Source organism: Molothrus aeneus, chromosome 24 (genome assembly GCF_037042795.1).
Source record: "Molothrus aeneus isolate 106 chromosome 24, BPBGC_Maene_1.0, whole genome shotgun sequence".
NCBI classification, from domain to species: domain Eukaryota; kingdom Metazoa; phylum Chordata; class Aves; order Passeriformes; family Icteridae; genus Molothrus; species Molothrus aeneus.
In genome coordinates, this window is record NC_089669.1 from 2,842,612 (window position 1) to 2,858,799 (window position 16,188).

The following is a 16,188-nucleotide window of genomic DNA, read 5'->3' on the forward strand; positions in this document are numbered from 1 at the left end:
GAGGGAACCAGGGAAGGGTTTGGAGAGAAGCTTGACAGAGATGGGAGAGGTTTGAGGGAACCAGGGAAAGCTTTGGAGAGTCCTGAGGGAGCTGGGGAAGGTTTGGAGGAGCTGAGGGGCACCAGGGAAGAGTTTGGAGAATCCCAAGGGGGCTGGGAAGGGTTTGGAGAAATCTTGAGGGAGAGGTTTGGAAGAGCTGAGGGAACTGGGCAAGGGTTTGGAGAGTCCTGAAGGAGCTGGGAAAGGTTTGGAGAAATCCTGAGGGAGAGGGGGAAAGGTTTGGAGGAGCCTGGAGAGAATCTTGAGGGAGCTGGGAAAGGGTTTGGAAAAATTCTGAGGGAGCTGGGAAGGGAATGGAGAAACCTGAGGAAACCAGGGAAGGGTTTGGAGAGAATCTTGAGGGAGATGGGAAAGGTTTGGAGGAGCTGAGGGAGCTGGGAAGGGTTTGGAGAGTCCTGAGGGAGCTGGGCAGGGGCTCAGCCTGGAGCAAAGGAGGCTCAGGGGGAATTTCTGGCTCTGCACAACTCCCTGCCAGGAGGGGACAGCCGGGGGGATTTGGGATCTTATCCCAGGGAACAGGGACAGGAGGAGAGGGAACGGGGCCATGGGAGATGTTTCAGGGATTTTTTTGCTTTCTTCTTGAGGGACAAATGAACAGGAAAACTCTGGTGCTGTAAGAGCACAAAAATCACTTTGTTTTAAAGTTGAGTGTTTTAGGACATAGCTCTGAGCTAGGGGAATTAGGGATTTTTTTTTTTTACTGAATTATGGTTATTACACCCAAATAAAAGAATGGCATAAAACCCCATAATACTAGCAAGAAAAAACCCTACTAAGAGAAAAAAAAAACTAAAAATAATGATAAAAAAGTAAGAAAAAAAGGCCGCCCTCACACCGCCACTATCCCACAGTGCCCCGTGGTGCCATCCCCTCACACCGCCACTATCCCACAGTGCCCCGCGCTCCTCCATCCCCTCACACCGCCACTATCCCACAGTGCCCCGCGCTCCTCCATCCCCTCACACCGCCGCTATCCCACAGTGCCCCGCGGTGCCATTCCCCTCCCACCGCCACTATCCCACAGTGCCCCGTGTCCCCATCCTGTTCCGCCGCTATCCCACGGTGCCCCGCGCTCCTCCATCCCCTCACACCGCCGCTATCCCCTCACACCGCCACCGTCCCACAGCGCCCCGCACGGTGCCGCTCCCGTTCCTCCACTATCCCACAGTGCTCCGTGTTTCCCCATCCTGTTCCGCCGCCATCCCACAGTGCCCCGCGCTCCTCCATCCCCTCACACCGCCGCTCTCCCACAGTGCCCCTCGGCCCCGCGCAGCCATGGCGTACCGCGGGCAGGGCCAGAAGGTGCAGAAGGTGATGGTGCAGCCCATCGTATCCTGCCGCCAGCGCTGAGGGCACCGGGGGAGCGCGGGGAGGCTGCGGGGAGCGCGGGGCTGGCGGGCGGGAAGGGAGCGGGGCGGGCGGGTTCCATGGCGGGGTCAAGGCCCCACCCGCGGGGTCCCCTCAGGGGTTCGGGTCCCGTCCCGGCCGTGCGTGGAGCTCCCGGCTGTGCTGTGCCCTTAACGCTCGGCTCCAGAACCTGATCTTCCGCTACCTGCAGAACGTGAGTGAATCACCGCGGAGAGGGACCCCAAATGCCACCCGATGTCAGCCCTGCCATGGCAGCGACACCGTCCCCTGGGCCAGGCTGCTCCTGCCCGGCCTGGGACATGCCAGGGATGGGGATTCTGTGGGAATTTGCAGGCTGGGAATGAGTCTGGAGTCCTGAAATTGGGATTTTTTTATGGAATTCTGGAATGGTTTGGGTTGGAAGATCCTAAGGATCATCCCATTGCCAGTCCTGCCATGGGCAGCACCTTCCCTTGGGCCAGGCTGCTCCAGGCCGGCCTGGGACACCCAGGGATGGGGCAGCCTCAGATTCTGTGAAAACTGGCAGGCTGGGAATGAGTCAGGAGTCCTAAACTGGGATTTTTTATGGAATTCTGGAATGGTTTGGGTTGGAAGATCCTAAGGATCATCCCATTCCCAGCCCTGCCATGGCAGGGACACCTTCCACCATCCAAGGGTGCTGTTTTATCTTTTTTATCCATTTTGTAAATTTTATCCATTTTATCCACTGTTAAACCTGGCCTGGGACACTCCCAGAGCTGGAGCAGCCACAGCTCCTCAGGGAATTCCATCCCAGCCCCTCTCAGAGAGCAATTCCTTCCCAAAACCCCATTTAAACCCCATTTCTCTCCATTTAATCCATCCAAACACCAGAGCAGTCCCTGCTGCTCCTCCCACTGCCATCCCACAGGACATTCCCAGGGAACCCCCCCTGATTCGGGGGTGAGGATGGGCCCTGAACCCCCCAGGGCCCCCCCAGAGGTGTTTTTGGTGCCTTGCAGAGATCCAGGATCCAGGTGTGGCTCTACGAGCAGGTGAACATGAGGATCGAGGGCTGCATCATCGTGAGTGCCACTGTCCCCTTGTCACCCCCCCTGCTCTGGGGTCACCCCTCTGCCTTCTCCCCTCCCCTAAACCCATTTCTGCCTTGTGCTTCTCCTGGCAATTGCAGGGTTCGGGGCTTTTGGGGTTTCTTTTTGGGGGGGGAGGGTTGGGGTTTTTTGTATTTTTTTAGGACCTTTTTTGGGGAGGGGTTTGGAGTTTTTTGGAGTTTTTTGAGGCTTTTTTGGTTTGTTTTGTATTTGGTTTTTTGGGGGGGTGGAGGGGTTTTTTGAGTATTTTGTTTTGTTTTGTTTTTTGGGTTTTTTTTTTGTTTTGGGTTTTTTGTTCTTTGGGGTTTTTTGGAGTGTTTTGGGGTTTTTTTTGGGTTTTGGGCTTTTTAAATTTTTTTTGGGTTTGGGGCTTTTTAAATTTTTTGGGGTTTTGGTGGTTTTTTTTTGGTTTGGTTTTTTTAAAATTTTTGGGGGTTTGGGTGGGTTTTTTGGGGTTTTTTTTTGGGGGGTTTTGGGTTTTTTGGAGGGGGTGGAGTTTTTTGGGGGGGATTTGGGGTTTTTAGGGTTTTTTTTTGGATTTTCACTGAGGTTGGTGCTGCTCCTGCAGGGCTTTGATGAGTACATGAACCTGGTGCTGGACGATGCTGAGGAAATTCACTCCAAAACCAAATCCAGGAAGCAGCTGGGTAGGGCAGGGGGGTGGGGAAGCCTGGAATTGGGGGGTGGGACCTGAAATCCGGGGCTGGGTTCCTAAGTATCAGGTGTGGGATCCTGGAATTCAGGTGTTGGACCCTAAAATCCCAATGTGGGAGCCTGGAACCTGGATGTGGGGCCTTAAATCCTGCTGGAATCCAGGCTTTGGGATTGGGATCCAGGTTTTGGGGTTGGGTTCCAGCTGTGGGATTGGGATCCAGGTTTTGGGGCCAGGATCCAGGCTTTGGGATTGGGCTCTGGCTGTGGGTTTGGAATTCAGGTTTTGGGATTGAGATCCAGGTTTTGGGGCTGGGCTCCAGCTGTGGAATTGGGATCCAGGTTTGAGGCCAGCATCCAGGTTTTGGGGGCAGGATCCAGGTTTTGGGATTAGAATCCAGCTATGGGGCTGGGATCCAGGTTTTGGGATTGGGATCCAGGTTTTGGGGTTGGAATCCAGCTGTGGGGTTGGAATCCAGCTGCAGGATTGGGCTTCAGGTTTTGGGGCTGAAATCCAGGTTTTGGGGCCGAGCTCCAGCTGTGGGATTGGGCTCCAGGTTTTGGGGCCGAGCTCCAGCTGTGGGATTGGGTGGTTTTGGGGCGCTCCCATCCCAAAACTCGCCCCCATTCCCGCTCCCGTTGGGTTCCAGGTCGGATCATGCTGAAGGGGGACAACATCACCCTCCTGCAGAGCGTCTCCAGTTAGGGGCAAGCTGCTCCAGCTGGGAATGGGATTGGGAACGCTGCAAAAATGGGATGAGCCATGGGGGAAACCCCTCAGCTCCTCTGGGAATCGTGTTTTGTAGTTTGGGCTTTTCTTTGGGCAATAAAATGGGGTTTTTGTAACAAAGTCTGGGAATGGGGTTTCAGTCTCGGGGTGGGGGAAATGGTTTCCAAGGGTTTTTCCCTGTGGGGTTGGATCTGGGGATTCAGGTTTTCCCAGACCAAGCCCTTTATCCCAAAAACAATCCCTTCTTCCCCAAATCAATCCCATCTTCCTGAAAATCATCCCTTCTTCCCCAAATCAATCCCATCTTCCTGAAAATCATCCCTTCTTCCCCAAATCAATCCCATCTTCCCCAAACCCATCACTTCTTCCCAAAAATAATTCTTAATTTCCCAGAACAAATCCATTTCCCCTAAAAATCCCTTTATCCCAAAACCGATCTCTTCTTCCCAAACCAAATCCCTTTTTCCTAAAGGGAAAAACCAGTCCCTTCTTCCCCACAAAAAAATCCCTTAATCCTAAAAATAATCCTCTTTTTTTCCCCCAAACCAATCTCTTTATCCCAAAAAAATCCTTTTCCCAAACCAATTCCTTTTCCCCAATAAGTAACTTGTTTATCCCAAAAAGAATCCTTTCCCTCCCCCCCCAAAAAACTGATCTCTTTTTCCCAAAATCAAATCCCTTTTTGCCAAGAAATCCCTTCCCATTCCTCCCTCAAACCTCGGCTTTGCCTCACCTGGGGGATTCTTCATTCCCAGCTGGAATTCCTTTTCCCGAGCCTCGGGAATTCTGTGGGGATTCTGCCTGGAGCGTCCCAAATTCCTGTCAGAACGGGGAAAAACTTTCAGAAGGCTCTGGACAGAAGGGGGAGCTGCGGGCTCGGCTCTGCCCGACCCCAATCCCAGCCGGAATTCCCCGATCCCAATCCCGGCCGAAATTCCTCGATCCCAATCCCGGCTCTGCCCGACCCCAATCCCGGCCGGAGTTCCCGGGATCAGGAGGAGGAGGAACAGGGCCAGGATTCCTGGGGGGTTCCTCTTTTCCCGACCCTTTTTTGTCACCCCCCCAGAGCCCGGAGCCGCTCGGGGCCCTGCAGATGTTGGGGGGCCCTGCAGGAGGGAGGGGAGCCCCGATTTGGGGGCAGTGACGGCAGCAGGGCCCCACAGAGGGGTTTGGGGACAGCTGGCCCCAAAATTCCGTTTGGGGGCCCCATCAGCCACGAGCCCTTATCAGCAGGGCTGATGAGATAAGGGGGGTGAGATAAGGGCAGAGCAGAGGTGGGAGAGGAAATTGGGGGGCACTGAGGGTGGGTGTGTCACCCCACAGGTGTGCAAATCACTTGTGGGGACTGGTAAAGGACCTGGCACCGGTTTGTGTCACCTCTCTGTGTCCCCAGCCACTGCCACCTCCCTGGGTTTGTGTCACCTCTGCCTGTCCCCAGCCACTGCCACTTTCCCCTGTGCCCAGCCATTGCCACCTCCCGGTGTCCCCAGCCACTGCCACCTCCCCATTTGTGTCACCTCCTCGTGTCCCCAGCCACTGCCACCTCTCCGGGTTTGTGCCCACCTCTGCCTGTGCCCAGCCATTGTCACCTCCCCGTGTCCCCAGCCACTGCCACCTCCTGGGCTGGCGGCTGGAGGGGACGGAGACCCAGGAACCCCCAGAGGGGCCGGGTGACCCCCAGGGACAGGCGGGCAATGGGGACAAAGCTCTGGAGGGGCTGAGCCCGAGCTTGGGGCGCTCCTCAGCCCCGGGGCTGCGCTCGGGGGGCTCGGGGGGGCTCGGGGGCTCTTCCGGCCGGGCTGGGATCGCTCCAAGGCTTCATCCCCAGGGTGGTCGCAGCCCTGGGGAGGGGAGGAACCGCGGCCAGGCCGATTCCTGCAGGGGCAGTGCCCCCTTCTCCCCCAGTGCCAGCCCTGAGCGCTCCTGGGGCTCTCCCGGGGCTGTCCCGGAGCTCTCCCGGGGTTCATCCTGGAGCTCTCCCGGGGTTCATCCCAGAGCTCATCCCGGAGCTCATCCCGGGGTTCATCCCGGAGTCCTCTCGGGGTTCATTCCGGGGTTCATCCCGGAGCTCATCCCGGGGCTCATCCCGGAGTCCTCTCGGGGTTCATCCCGGGGTTCATCCCGGAGCTCTCCCGGGGTTCATCCCGGAGCTCTCTCGGGGTTCATTCCGGGGTTCATCCCAGAGCTCTTCCCGGAGCTCTCTCGGGGTTCATCCCGGGGTTCATCCCGGGCTCCCGGAGTTCCTCCCGCCTTTCCCGGCTGTTGGCAGCAGCGAGGGTGTCCCTGAGCACAGCGAGTCCCTTTCCTGCTCCATCCATCCCCCGGCCCGCCTCGGGCTGCGGAGGGGCTGGAATTCTGCTCCTGGAATTCTGCTCCTTCCCCTCTCCTTTCCTATTCCTGGAATTCTGCTCGCTCCCCTGCTCCTTCCCTGCTCCTAGAATTCTGCTCTTTCCCCTGCGCGTTTCCCTGCTCCTGGAATTCTGCACCTTTCTCTGCTCCTGGAATTCTGCTCCTTCCCCCCTCTTTCCCTGCTCCTTCCCCCTCCCCGAGCTTTTCCTCGGCCCCTCCGTTGAATTTCCCCGAGGGATCAGCCCCGGGAATCCGCTCCAGGAGCGCTCCGGGCCGGGCCGTCCCTTCCCGAGCGCTTTTCCTGGGCGCTGCAGGAGCCAAACGCCGCCGTGCCGGGGCAGATCTGGGGGATCCGCGGGATGGAAAATCGGGATATTGCCGGGTGGATGCTCCTGGAGTCAGAAGCGGCTTCACCCCGGCTGGATTTTGTGCCCTCTCCCTTGGAATGTGCAGGGATGGAGCGATGGAGGATGAACCCCCCGCTCTCAGCCCATCCCTGCGGGGTCCAGGGGGGTCTCTGGGTGGTCCCATCCCCTCTGGCCGTGCCTTTTTTCAGGATGGCACAACCGTGCAAAAAAAAAAAAACAAACCAACAAAACCAGGGCGTGGGGAAGGAAAGAAACATTCCTGCCTCGTTGTTCTGGAGCGTCCCACACACGGAGCCGGCCCTCGGGAAAGCTCCGTGCGCGGCCGGGATCTGCAGGGGAAGCAAACAATGGCATCCCCGGGGACAACAATGGCCCATTGTCCTTTGAAGCCCGAACAATGAGACAATGGCCCTCAGTCCGCTCCCTCCATTCCCAGGCACGCCCCCCCCGCGGCCCCGGGACCGCCCGGGCCCGGGGGCTCCCGCTGGCCCCGCGGAGCCACCGCGCTCGCCGCTCGCTGTCCCCTCGTCCCGCTCCGTCCCTCGTTCCCGGGGTGAGTCTGGGGGGGTCCCCGCGGGGCCTCTCCCGCTTCGCGTGGGGTGTGTAAAGGAGGAGGAGGAGGAGGAGGAGGAGGAGGAGGAGGAAGAAGGTTTCTCTTGGATCCTCCGGGGTTTCGGTGGCGGGGAGGGGATGGAAAAGTCCCGTCGGGTCACGCGGGCCGTGCCCGGAGAACAGCGGGGCTTTGTTGTCTCCGGGGGTGGCCACTTGTCAGCTCGCCCTGAAGGATTCCTGGGGAATCCGAACCCTCCTCCTCCTCCTCCTCCTCCTCGTAGCTCTGGGAACGAGCCCTCCCTGCAGCGGGCAGGTCCGGGCAGGAGGCGGCAGGGCCTGGGGGGCAGGGGGTGCCCCCCATCCTGCGGGGTCTGGGGCACCCCGGGAGCCTCTGAGCCGCTCCCCAGATGTCCCCAGGCCACCTCCAGGGGATCCAGCCGCTGTCCCTGTGGTCCCGAGGGTGAATCCCAGCTGGGGACACCGGGGAGTGGCAGCGGGGGTGGGTGGTGCCACCCCGAGGGTCGCTCCGGGAGGGCACAGCCGCGGTGCAGAGGAGGGGAGAGGCCGCGGAATGTTCTCCTTGTGCCTCCAGGGGCTCCTAAAATCCGGGCGTGCTGCAGATGCGGGGCTGGGGGGAGCCGGGACCGCCAGTTCCAGGGTCGGGACTGCTCGGCTGGGCTCGGATCCGCTCTGGGATCGGCCCAGCTGGCACCGGGCCCGGTCACCTCTCCGGTGCCACCCCCGTGTCCCTGCCAGCATCCTCGGCCGCTCCACCTGGGGGCTCATTTGTCCTTTTCCCGGTGCTTTTTTTGGGGCGGGGATGGTGCACACGGGGACCTGACTGTCCCCAAAGGCCACCAGCAGCCTCCAGCTCCCTTTGCCCGCTTCCAGGACCCCCTAAAACCCCAAATCCCCCCCCAAATCCGCTCCTGCCGGTACCTACGGGCAAACAAACGCACCTGAATAGGGAATGAATGGAGTGAGAAAAGAGCCCGGAGCACTTTGTGCTCGCAGCGAGCCGGGAACAATCGCTAAATACAAATCAGCGAGAGAAAAGGCAGAGAGAGAGAGAGGGAGACAAAAGCAAGAACGGCGGCACAAAGGAGAGGAATGAAATGGTAAAGTAAAGTCAAACAAAAAGGAGCCGGGCTGAGACAAAAGGAGGGAACAATATCCCCGAGGCAATAGGCTCCTGAACAATGGGGACAGTGACAGCGGCACAAAGACACACTGTTTGCAAGTAGACGTTATCTCACACAGCCACTGGCAGGCCTGGCCCTGGCGCTTCTATTTTCAGGGATGCTTTTGTGCTGCGCTGAACAATATTCCTTGCATGGCTGCAGATACAGAGATCAGGGGAGGCTTTTTTGGGGTTTTTTTTTTGTTTTTTTTTTTAGCCTTCCCGGTGCCAGCTCTGCCATAAAAACAGGTTCAGCCCTTTGGAAGACGTGGCAGAGCGAGCTCAGGGTGATCCGGTGGCAATGCCAGGGGAGGGGGTGGCAGCAGGAGGTGACACCAGGCCGGGCCACGGCACAGCGGGAGCCGCGGGGGTTTTGGGATGGACAGTCCGGGGTTTTGGGATGGACAATCTGGAATTTTAGGATGCACAATTCGGGGGTTTAGGAGGGACAATCTGGAGTTTTGGGACGGACAACCTGGAGTTTTAGGATGCACAATTCGGAGTTTTAGGATGGGCAGTCTGGAGTTTTAGGATGGACAGTCAGAGTTTTGGGATGGACAGCCCAGGGTTTGAGGATGGACAATCTGGAGTTTCAGGATGGACAATCCTGGGGTTTGGGATGGACAATCTGGAGTTTCAGGATGGACAATCTGGGGTTTGAGGATGGACAATCCTGGGTTTTAGGATGGACAATCCGGGGTTTTGGGATGGAGTTTTAGGATAAACAATCTGGGGTTTTTGAGATGGACAGTCTGGGGTTTTAGGATGGACAGTTCGGGGTTTTGGGATGGACAGTCTGGAGTTTATGATGGACAATCGGGTTTTATGGGCTCGGAGTTTGCATTTGAAGAGCCGCGGGACCGGGCAGACCTGCAGGATGGGTTTTGCGGCTCCTTTTGTTGGTTTTTAACCTCTGAAGGTGCTGGTGGGGCCGGGAGCGGCTGGCACGGCTGGCACGGCTGGCACGGCTGGCACGGCTCCCTGGCACCCCTTGTCCATGGAGGAGTCACCCGGGCCCGGTGACACGGGGCGGTGGCGCAGTTTGGAGGGGACAATGTGCAGGGCAGGGCTGAGGAGGGTGAGGATGCCCCTGGAGATGTCCCCGGGGATGTCCCTGGGGATGTCCTGCTCAGGTTTTGGCACTCCTGGAGCCACAGTTCCCAGTTTTCCATGTGGGATTGGGGTCGGCAGGGGCTGTTTGGGGCTGCTCTGTGCCCATTCCCTGGGACTCCTCCCCCATGGAGAGCTCCGGCTGTGCCTGTGCTCATTTGTGGGATCATGGAGGTGGCATCCCAAAAAATCTTCTGGAACCTTCCCAGCTGTCCCCCAGTGCCCGGCTCACCCCAGGAATCACGGTTACACCCTCAGCACTTTTTGGGGTGTGTTGGCAGCAGCCAGATCCACCCCAATCTCACCTTTAGGACATCCCACAAATCAGCCAGCTCTCCCTGCAGCTCCCGGGATCCTCCCGCCCTTCTCCCCATCCGAATTCCGCCCCCTCCTCCCACACCAACCCCTCCAAAACCCCGCGGACGTCACCGCGTTACCGAAAACCAGCGGGGGCAGGAGAAATTGGGGTGTCGAGAAGCCGGAGCCGCCCCTATCGGGGGCCGATCTCCTGTTCGAGCAGCTGGGCTCGGCTCTGCCTTGAAAAAGCGGCGCTTTCTGATATCGATCACCTTATCTGGGGGCACATCCTGTTGCTATTTTGGCTGTTTCCTCCCCTCGGCAGCTGGGGAGCAGCGCCAGCCGCTCGAAACCTGCGGCACGGGGGGGATTTGGGGCACTGAAAAAGGACCCCGAGCTCGCTTTGGGGGTGATGCGACACCTCAGCGGTGCCACCGTGCCCGAGCTTGGTTTGGGGCGCTCAAATCAAAGCGGAGCCGCTCGTGGGGTGAAAACGGCTCCCGAATCCCGGTATCTGATCTTGCGGCGGGGCTCCGCACGTGCCCCGAGCCGCTCGTGTCACGGCTGTGACATTAAAGTCCTTGTCCCCTCCGTGGCAGCAGCGGCCCCGTGTGCCGCCCGGGCTCGTCCATCCGAATTCCGGCCGAATTCCCGTTTCCAAAGGGTTCCCTGGGTGATGGGAACGGGGAAAAATCGCCACCCGCAGGGCATTTAACCCTCTCCATTCTGCCCTGGCATCCTGGGCTGGCTCTGCCGTGCCAAGGAGTGCCCGAAGTGACACTGAACACCCCTCAAGTGACGATTTTTCACCCTTTTACCCCCTCCTGTTTCTCATCCTCCCTGCCGGGAATTTCTCCCAATTCTCCCCAAAACCCAAGGCCGGCTCTTCCCCGCTGGAATTTTTTTTTTTTTTGGCGGAGTCGGGAGCTCTTGGCTGCAATTAGCTGGTATTTAAATCCTCGCTAACCCCTAACACCCTAATGACAGCCCTAATGACGCTCCGCACATCCCGCAGCTCAAGATTACACTCGCTAATTAATTAAGCCCCGACCCCCCCCCCTCCCTCCGATCTCCCCGCGGCCGAGAGAAGAAATCGCTGAGAGTCTCTTAAGAAAAAGGACATAAAGGCAGGGAAATGCAGGCACCAAAACAAGACAAATGGGGATTTGGAGACAATCCGGGCCGCGTCCATGTGACCCGAGAGTGGACGAGGCAGCAGAAAAGAGAAAAATGCCAAGAGCGGAGCGGCCAGGAGAGAAAAAACAACAACAACAACAACAACAAAAAAACCAATAAAATCCCCCCAAAACCAAAGAGCCAGCTTAAAAAAAAAAAAAAAAAAAAAAAGAAAAGAAAAAAATGGACCAACAACAAAAAAAGCACAAACCAAAAAACCTTAAAAAAAACCGGGGAAAGAAAAGCACCAAGATGAAGGGAGTGACAAAGCATCAAAGGGAAGAGAAACCAAAGGCGTCGGAACAAAGGACGAGCTGGAACAAAGCCCCAAAGAGGGGGGAACAAAAGCACTAAATAGAAAACAAAGGCGGGGGGACAAGAAAAGCCCCTCTGTGGGGCTGGGTGGCACCGGGTCCCCGCCGGAGCCGGGCTGGCGGAGGGTGACAGCCCTGGGACAGCCTCGGTGTCGCCTTTGAAGCGGCAGCGCCGGGCTCGGGCCCCGGGGGAGGTCGGGGCTCAGCTCGGCCCCGCTGCCCCCCGGGCCCGCTGTGTGGTCCGGCCGTCCCCTCTGTCCCTCCCGCTGTCCCTCTGTCCCTCCCCGCTCAGCGTCACCCCCTCCGGTCTGGGCACGGCTGGGACGCGGTGGGGACAGTGCCAGGCTGGCTGTGTCACCCCCCCCCCCCGTGGTGGCACTGCCGCCGTGTGTGGCTGGGCTGGCCCCTTGTGCCGGGGACAGGGACAGGGACAATCCGAACAGCCCGGGTGAAAAGCAGGTCGGGAATTGAGTCCCCCTCAATCAGGGGATCCCTGATTGCAGCTGGGTGTCCCCAGGAGGGTTGGCACAAGCGGTGTCACACGGGGGGGACACACGGTGGGGACCTCCAGGGTGGGCACTGGGGGGGTGAGCCTGGAGTCCGGCTGGATTTGGGGTGCTGGAAAGAGGAAATGGGGCACTGGAAGATGGATTTGGAGTGCTGGAGGGTGGATTTGGGCTGCTGGAAAGTGGGATTGGGGTGATCAGAGGTGGATTTGGGCTGCTGGAAGGTGGGATTGGGGTGCTGGAAGGTGGATTTGGGCTGCTGAAGGATGGATTTGGGGCGCTGGAAGGTGGATTTGGGATGCTGAAGGATGGATTTGGGGTGCTGGAAGGTGGATTTGGGATGCTGAAGGATGGGTTTGGGGTGCTGTAAGGTGGATTTGGGATGCTGAAGGATGGGTTTGGGGTGCTGTAAGGTGGATTTGGGATGCTGAAGGATGGATTTGGGGTGCTGGAAGGTGGCCAGTGCCACCAGGCCAGCTGCTGGCACTGAGGGGTGGGTGGCAGTGAGCTCATGGGCAGTGGCAGCGCCTTCACTGCATCAACCCGGGATTTCCACAGGCCGGGTTTGCTGTCCCAGGTTTATGTCCCGGCTTTGTTGTCCTGTCCCGGCTTTGCCCCGGGCCGGTTGCGAGTCCGGAGCCCTTCCCTGACCCAGCCGCGCTGGCCCCGGGGGCTCGGGCAGGGCTCGGGGCTGGGAAAAGGAAGGCGATCCCCGGCCGAGCCTTTGCCCTGCGTGCCCCCTGCTCCGGCAGCGCTGCCCTGCGGCTCTCCGGCCCCCCCAGCCATTGTCCCGGCTTCCTCTGCCGGGACAGGCTCCGGGAACGCTGCGGCAGCCATGGGAGCCAGTCCCGGGTGGGACCAGGGCAGGGACAGGGACAGTGGCTGTGCCCTTGTCCCCCACCTGGCACCTCATGCCTTGGGGATGGCCAGCAAGTTCTGGGGTGTCCAGCAAGTCCTGAGGATGGCCAGGAGGTCCTGGGGATGCCCAGGAAGTCCTGAGAGTGTCCAGAAAGTCCTGGAGATGCCCAGCAGGTTCTGGTGATGCCCAGTGGATGTTGAGGATGCCCAGCTGGTCCTGAGGATGCCCAGTAGGTCCCAGGAGTGCCCAACATGTTCTGGGGTGTCCAGCTGATCCTGGCAATGCCCAGTGGGTGTTGAGGATGCCCAGCTGGTCCTGGCAGTACCCAGCAGGTCCTGAGGGTGCCCAGCAGGTCCCGGGGGTGCCCAGCAGATCCTGAGGGTGCCCAGCAGGTTCTGGGGTGTCCAGCAGGTCCTGGCAATGCCCAGTTGGTCCTGGGGATGCCCAGCAGGTCCTGAGGGTGCCCAGCAGGTCCCGGGAGTGCCCAGCAGATCCACGAGGGGTGCCAGGGGCAGGGCCAGCAGTGCTGGTGGCATTGAGGGGACGGCCACCAACCCCACCGGGGCAGGCGAGGAAGGAACAGAAAGTGAAAATCCGAGTGGGCCGGGCCGGCTGCTGCCATGGCCACCCCAACAAAGCTCCGGCTCCGGCTCCGCGCGTGTCCCCGGCCCCGCAGGGAATTGTGTCCCTGTCCAGTCTGGGGACAGCTCCTGTGTCCCCTGGAGTGGCTTTGGGGACCTCGGGGGTCGCGGGGTCCCCCATAACCCCCCCCCCCTCCCGGGGCCTCTTGGGGTCCTGTCAGGGTTGGGGGGTGACACTGAGGGGGTGGTGGCTTTGGGGACACTCGGGACTGCCCGTGCCAGGGGTGGCACTGGGACCAGCTGTGTCCCCAGCGGGGGAGGGGGCTCGGAGGGGCTGGGGGAGACCTGTCCCATCCTCTCCAGGTGGGATTGGGAATATGGGAATGTCCCATGGGGTTTAATGGGAATATGGGAATGTCCCATGGGGTTTAATGGGAATGTCCCACAGGGTTTAATGGGAATATGGGAATGTCCCACAGGGTTTAATGGGAATATGGGAATGTCCCATGGGGTTTAATGGGAATATGGGAATGTCCCATGGGGTTTAATGGGAATGTCCCACAGGGTTTAATGGGAATATGGGAATGTCCCACTGGGTTTTAATGGGAATGTCCCACAGGGTTTAATGGGAATGTCCCATGGAGTTTAATGGGAATGTCCCACAGGGTTTAATAGGAATGTCCTACGGTGTTTAATGGGAATGTCCCATGGGGTATAATGGGAATGTCTCACGGGGTTTAATGGGAATATGGGAATGTCCCACTGGGTTTTAACAGGAATGTCCTATAGGATTTAATGGGAATGTCCCATGGGGTTTAATAGGAATGTTCCACCGAGCCCCTTTAGGGTTTGGGGGCTGTGGGTGCAGCCCATTTCCCCTGTTTCCTGTGAAGTCCTCAGGGTGAGGATGGGAAATGATCCCAGGTCACTGCTCTGCTCTTTGGGATGGGGACAGGGAGAGGGCTGGGAATGGGGTGTGGGTTCCCAAACCCCTCCAGAACCTCCAGCTCAGCTCAGCAAACCCCAAATCCCAGCAGCAGCTCCATCTCTTCCTCTTCTCTCCTGCCCTTGTGTAAAAAAAAAAAAAAAAAAAGAAATTCCCAGGGAAGAAAATAACAGAAAATAACGGTGTGGGGGAGGAAAGAGCCGGGAGTCAATGGGAACTTTCCCGGCTGGTGAAACATAAACAGCCCTTCCGTGTTGACACAACATTTTAAAGGTTTCACGGCAGGAAAAAAAAAAAAAGGCTCCTTGTCAACAGTGGCCCGAGGCAGCCCCTGTCCCTCTCCAGCTGCTCCCTGGAAGGGATTTGATTCCCGGGGGAAGGTGGGTGATGGAATTCCCGGAGCTGCTGGAGGCGTGAGGTGTGTGGGGCGCTGGGTTTGGGGTCTGGGGAGATCCTGAGGGTTCCCCAAGTAGGAAAAACCTCGTGGGTCCAGCTGAGCTCCTGGTTTTCCATCCCCAAACGTGTGGGAATGGTGTCTGTCTGTCCATCTGTCCAGCTGGGGGGCTGCCAGTTGTTCCCCTTGCTCCGTGCCAGCCTCGCTGTGGCACACAAAAGGGCTGGGTGCAAAAAAAAAACAGAAAAAAGGGTTTAGCAGCACTTAATCCTTTTAAAAGAATGATTCCATGGGGTTCCCTGAAATTATGATTTAATTATGAAATAAATCAAATCCCCTTTTGGGATTGGAGAAGGGGAAATTCTTTTGGGATTGGAAAAGGGGAAACCCTTTGGGATTGGAAGAGGGGAAACCCTTTTGGGATTGGAAAAGGGGAAATCCTTTATGGATTGGAAAAGGTGGAATCCTTTAGGGATTGGAAGAGGGGAAACCCTTTTGGGATTGGAAAAGGGAAAATCTTGTAGGGATTGGAAAAGGGGAAAACCTTGGGATTGGAAAAGGGGAAACCCTTTGGGGATTGGAACAGGGAAAACCCGTTAGGGATTGGAAAAGGGGAAACCCTCTTGGGATTGAAAAAGGAGAAATCCTTTGGGGACTGGAAAAGGGGAAACCCTTTTGGGATCTGGAGGAGCCTGGAGATGTTTTAGGGGGTTGTAATCAGCAAAACCCTTTGAAAATCCCAAACCTGGGAGTTTGGGAGCTCCAAGAGGCCCCGAGGGAGGTGAGCTCAGAGGGCCTCACCTCTGAGGTGTTTGTAGGGCCGGGGGATGATTGATTTGGGGCATCAGGAAGTTTCCACGCTGGCCAGCAGCCAAGCTGGCAAGCAGGGGAGTGGGAAGAATTCCCAAAGTGCTCCCACAATGGGACCGTTCCACTCGGGCAGAGCCTCACAATGGGGCCGGGCTGGCATCCAGGGAAAAGCGGTGCCAGGGCTGCCAGGAGCGCGGGTGCCCCCTCCGTGCCCCACCTGGCCTGCCCAGGTGAGGTTTCCGGTTCTGTTCCCGCCTTTGCCCTCCCCGGTACGCTCAGGGAGCGTCTCTGGAATTCTCCTCGGGAATTTCTGGGATGCTGGAATGGAATCGGATGGTCAGGAATTTCCAGGGGAAAAAAAGGGGAGGTGGGGGATGAAAGGAAAAAAACTCGGGGTGATCCCCAAATCGGAAGGCGGATTTTGGGGTGTGCCACTGGCGCGTTGTGATTTTGGGGACCCTCACCCCCGGGAATGCGGGCTGGGCTCTCCAAAGTCCAGGCACGGCTCGGAGCGAGCGAGGGGGCTCCGCTGGGTCCCTGCCCACCCCGCGGTGCGGGAGGGTCCCCCCAGACCCCTCCGAGTGCCGCCCCAGCCCTTGGGAGGGGGTCAGGGCTCTGCGCGGAGCTCCGGGCACAGCGTGGGAGCCCCGGCGCTGTCACACGTGGGCAGGGGGGTCTCGAGGGGAGGGGACGGGCACGGGGCCGCCCCGGAGGCGGCTGCTGGCTGGCTGGAGCGGGGTCCCTCCTCCTCCTCCTCCTCCTCCTCCTCCTCCTCCTCCTCCTCCTCCTCGCTCCCTCTCTCCGCCCGGCGCCGGGGCAGCTCCCAGCGGAGGCGCTGGGGACATGGAGCGGACCTGAGGCGGTGGC

General features: G+C 58.7%; 1 protein-coding gene across 1 annotated transcript; it reads left to right on the forward strand.

Moving 5' to 3' along the window:
- Nucleotides 1–1,158: 1,158 nt before the first annotated feature.
- SNRPE (small nuclear ribonucleoprotein polypeptide E) lies at nt 1,159–3,999 on the forward strand. Its single transcript, XM_066565234.1, has 5 exons — nt 1,159–1,389; nt 1,595–1,621; nt 2,409–2,471; nt 3,067–3,145; nt 3,800–3,999. The coding sequence occupies exons 1-5, from the start codon at nt 1,336–1,338 to the stop codon at nt 3,853–3,855; spliced, it is 279 nt and encodes a 92-aa protein (XP_066421331.1). The 5' UTR covers nt 1,159–1,335; the 3' UTR covers nt 3,856–3,999.
- The last annotated feature ends 12,189 nt before the right edge of the window (nt 4,000–16,188 follow it).

Bases quoted from the DNA above. Each gene is read 5' to 3' on its own strand.
- SNRPE (XM_066565234.1), top strand. From the start codon at position 1,336: ATGGCGTACCGCGGGCAGGGCCAGAAGGTGCAGAAGGTGATGGTGCAG. The intron at 1,390-1,594 runs GTATCCTGCCGC...GCTCGGCTCCAG, and splicing joins AGGTGATGGTGCAGCCCATC to AACCTGATCTTCCGCTACCT. The intron at 3,146-3,799 runs GTAGGGCAGGGG...GTTGGGTTCCAG, and splicing joins CAAATCCAGGAAGCAGCTGG to GTCGGATCATGCTGAAGGGG.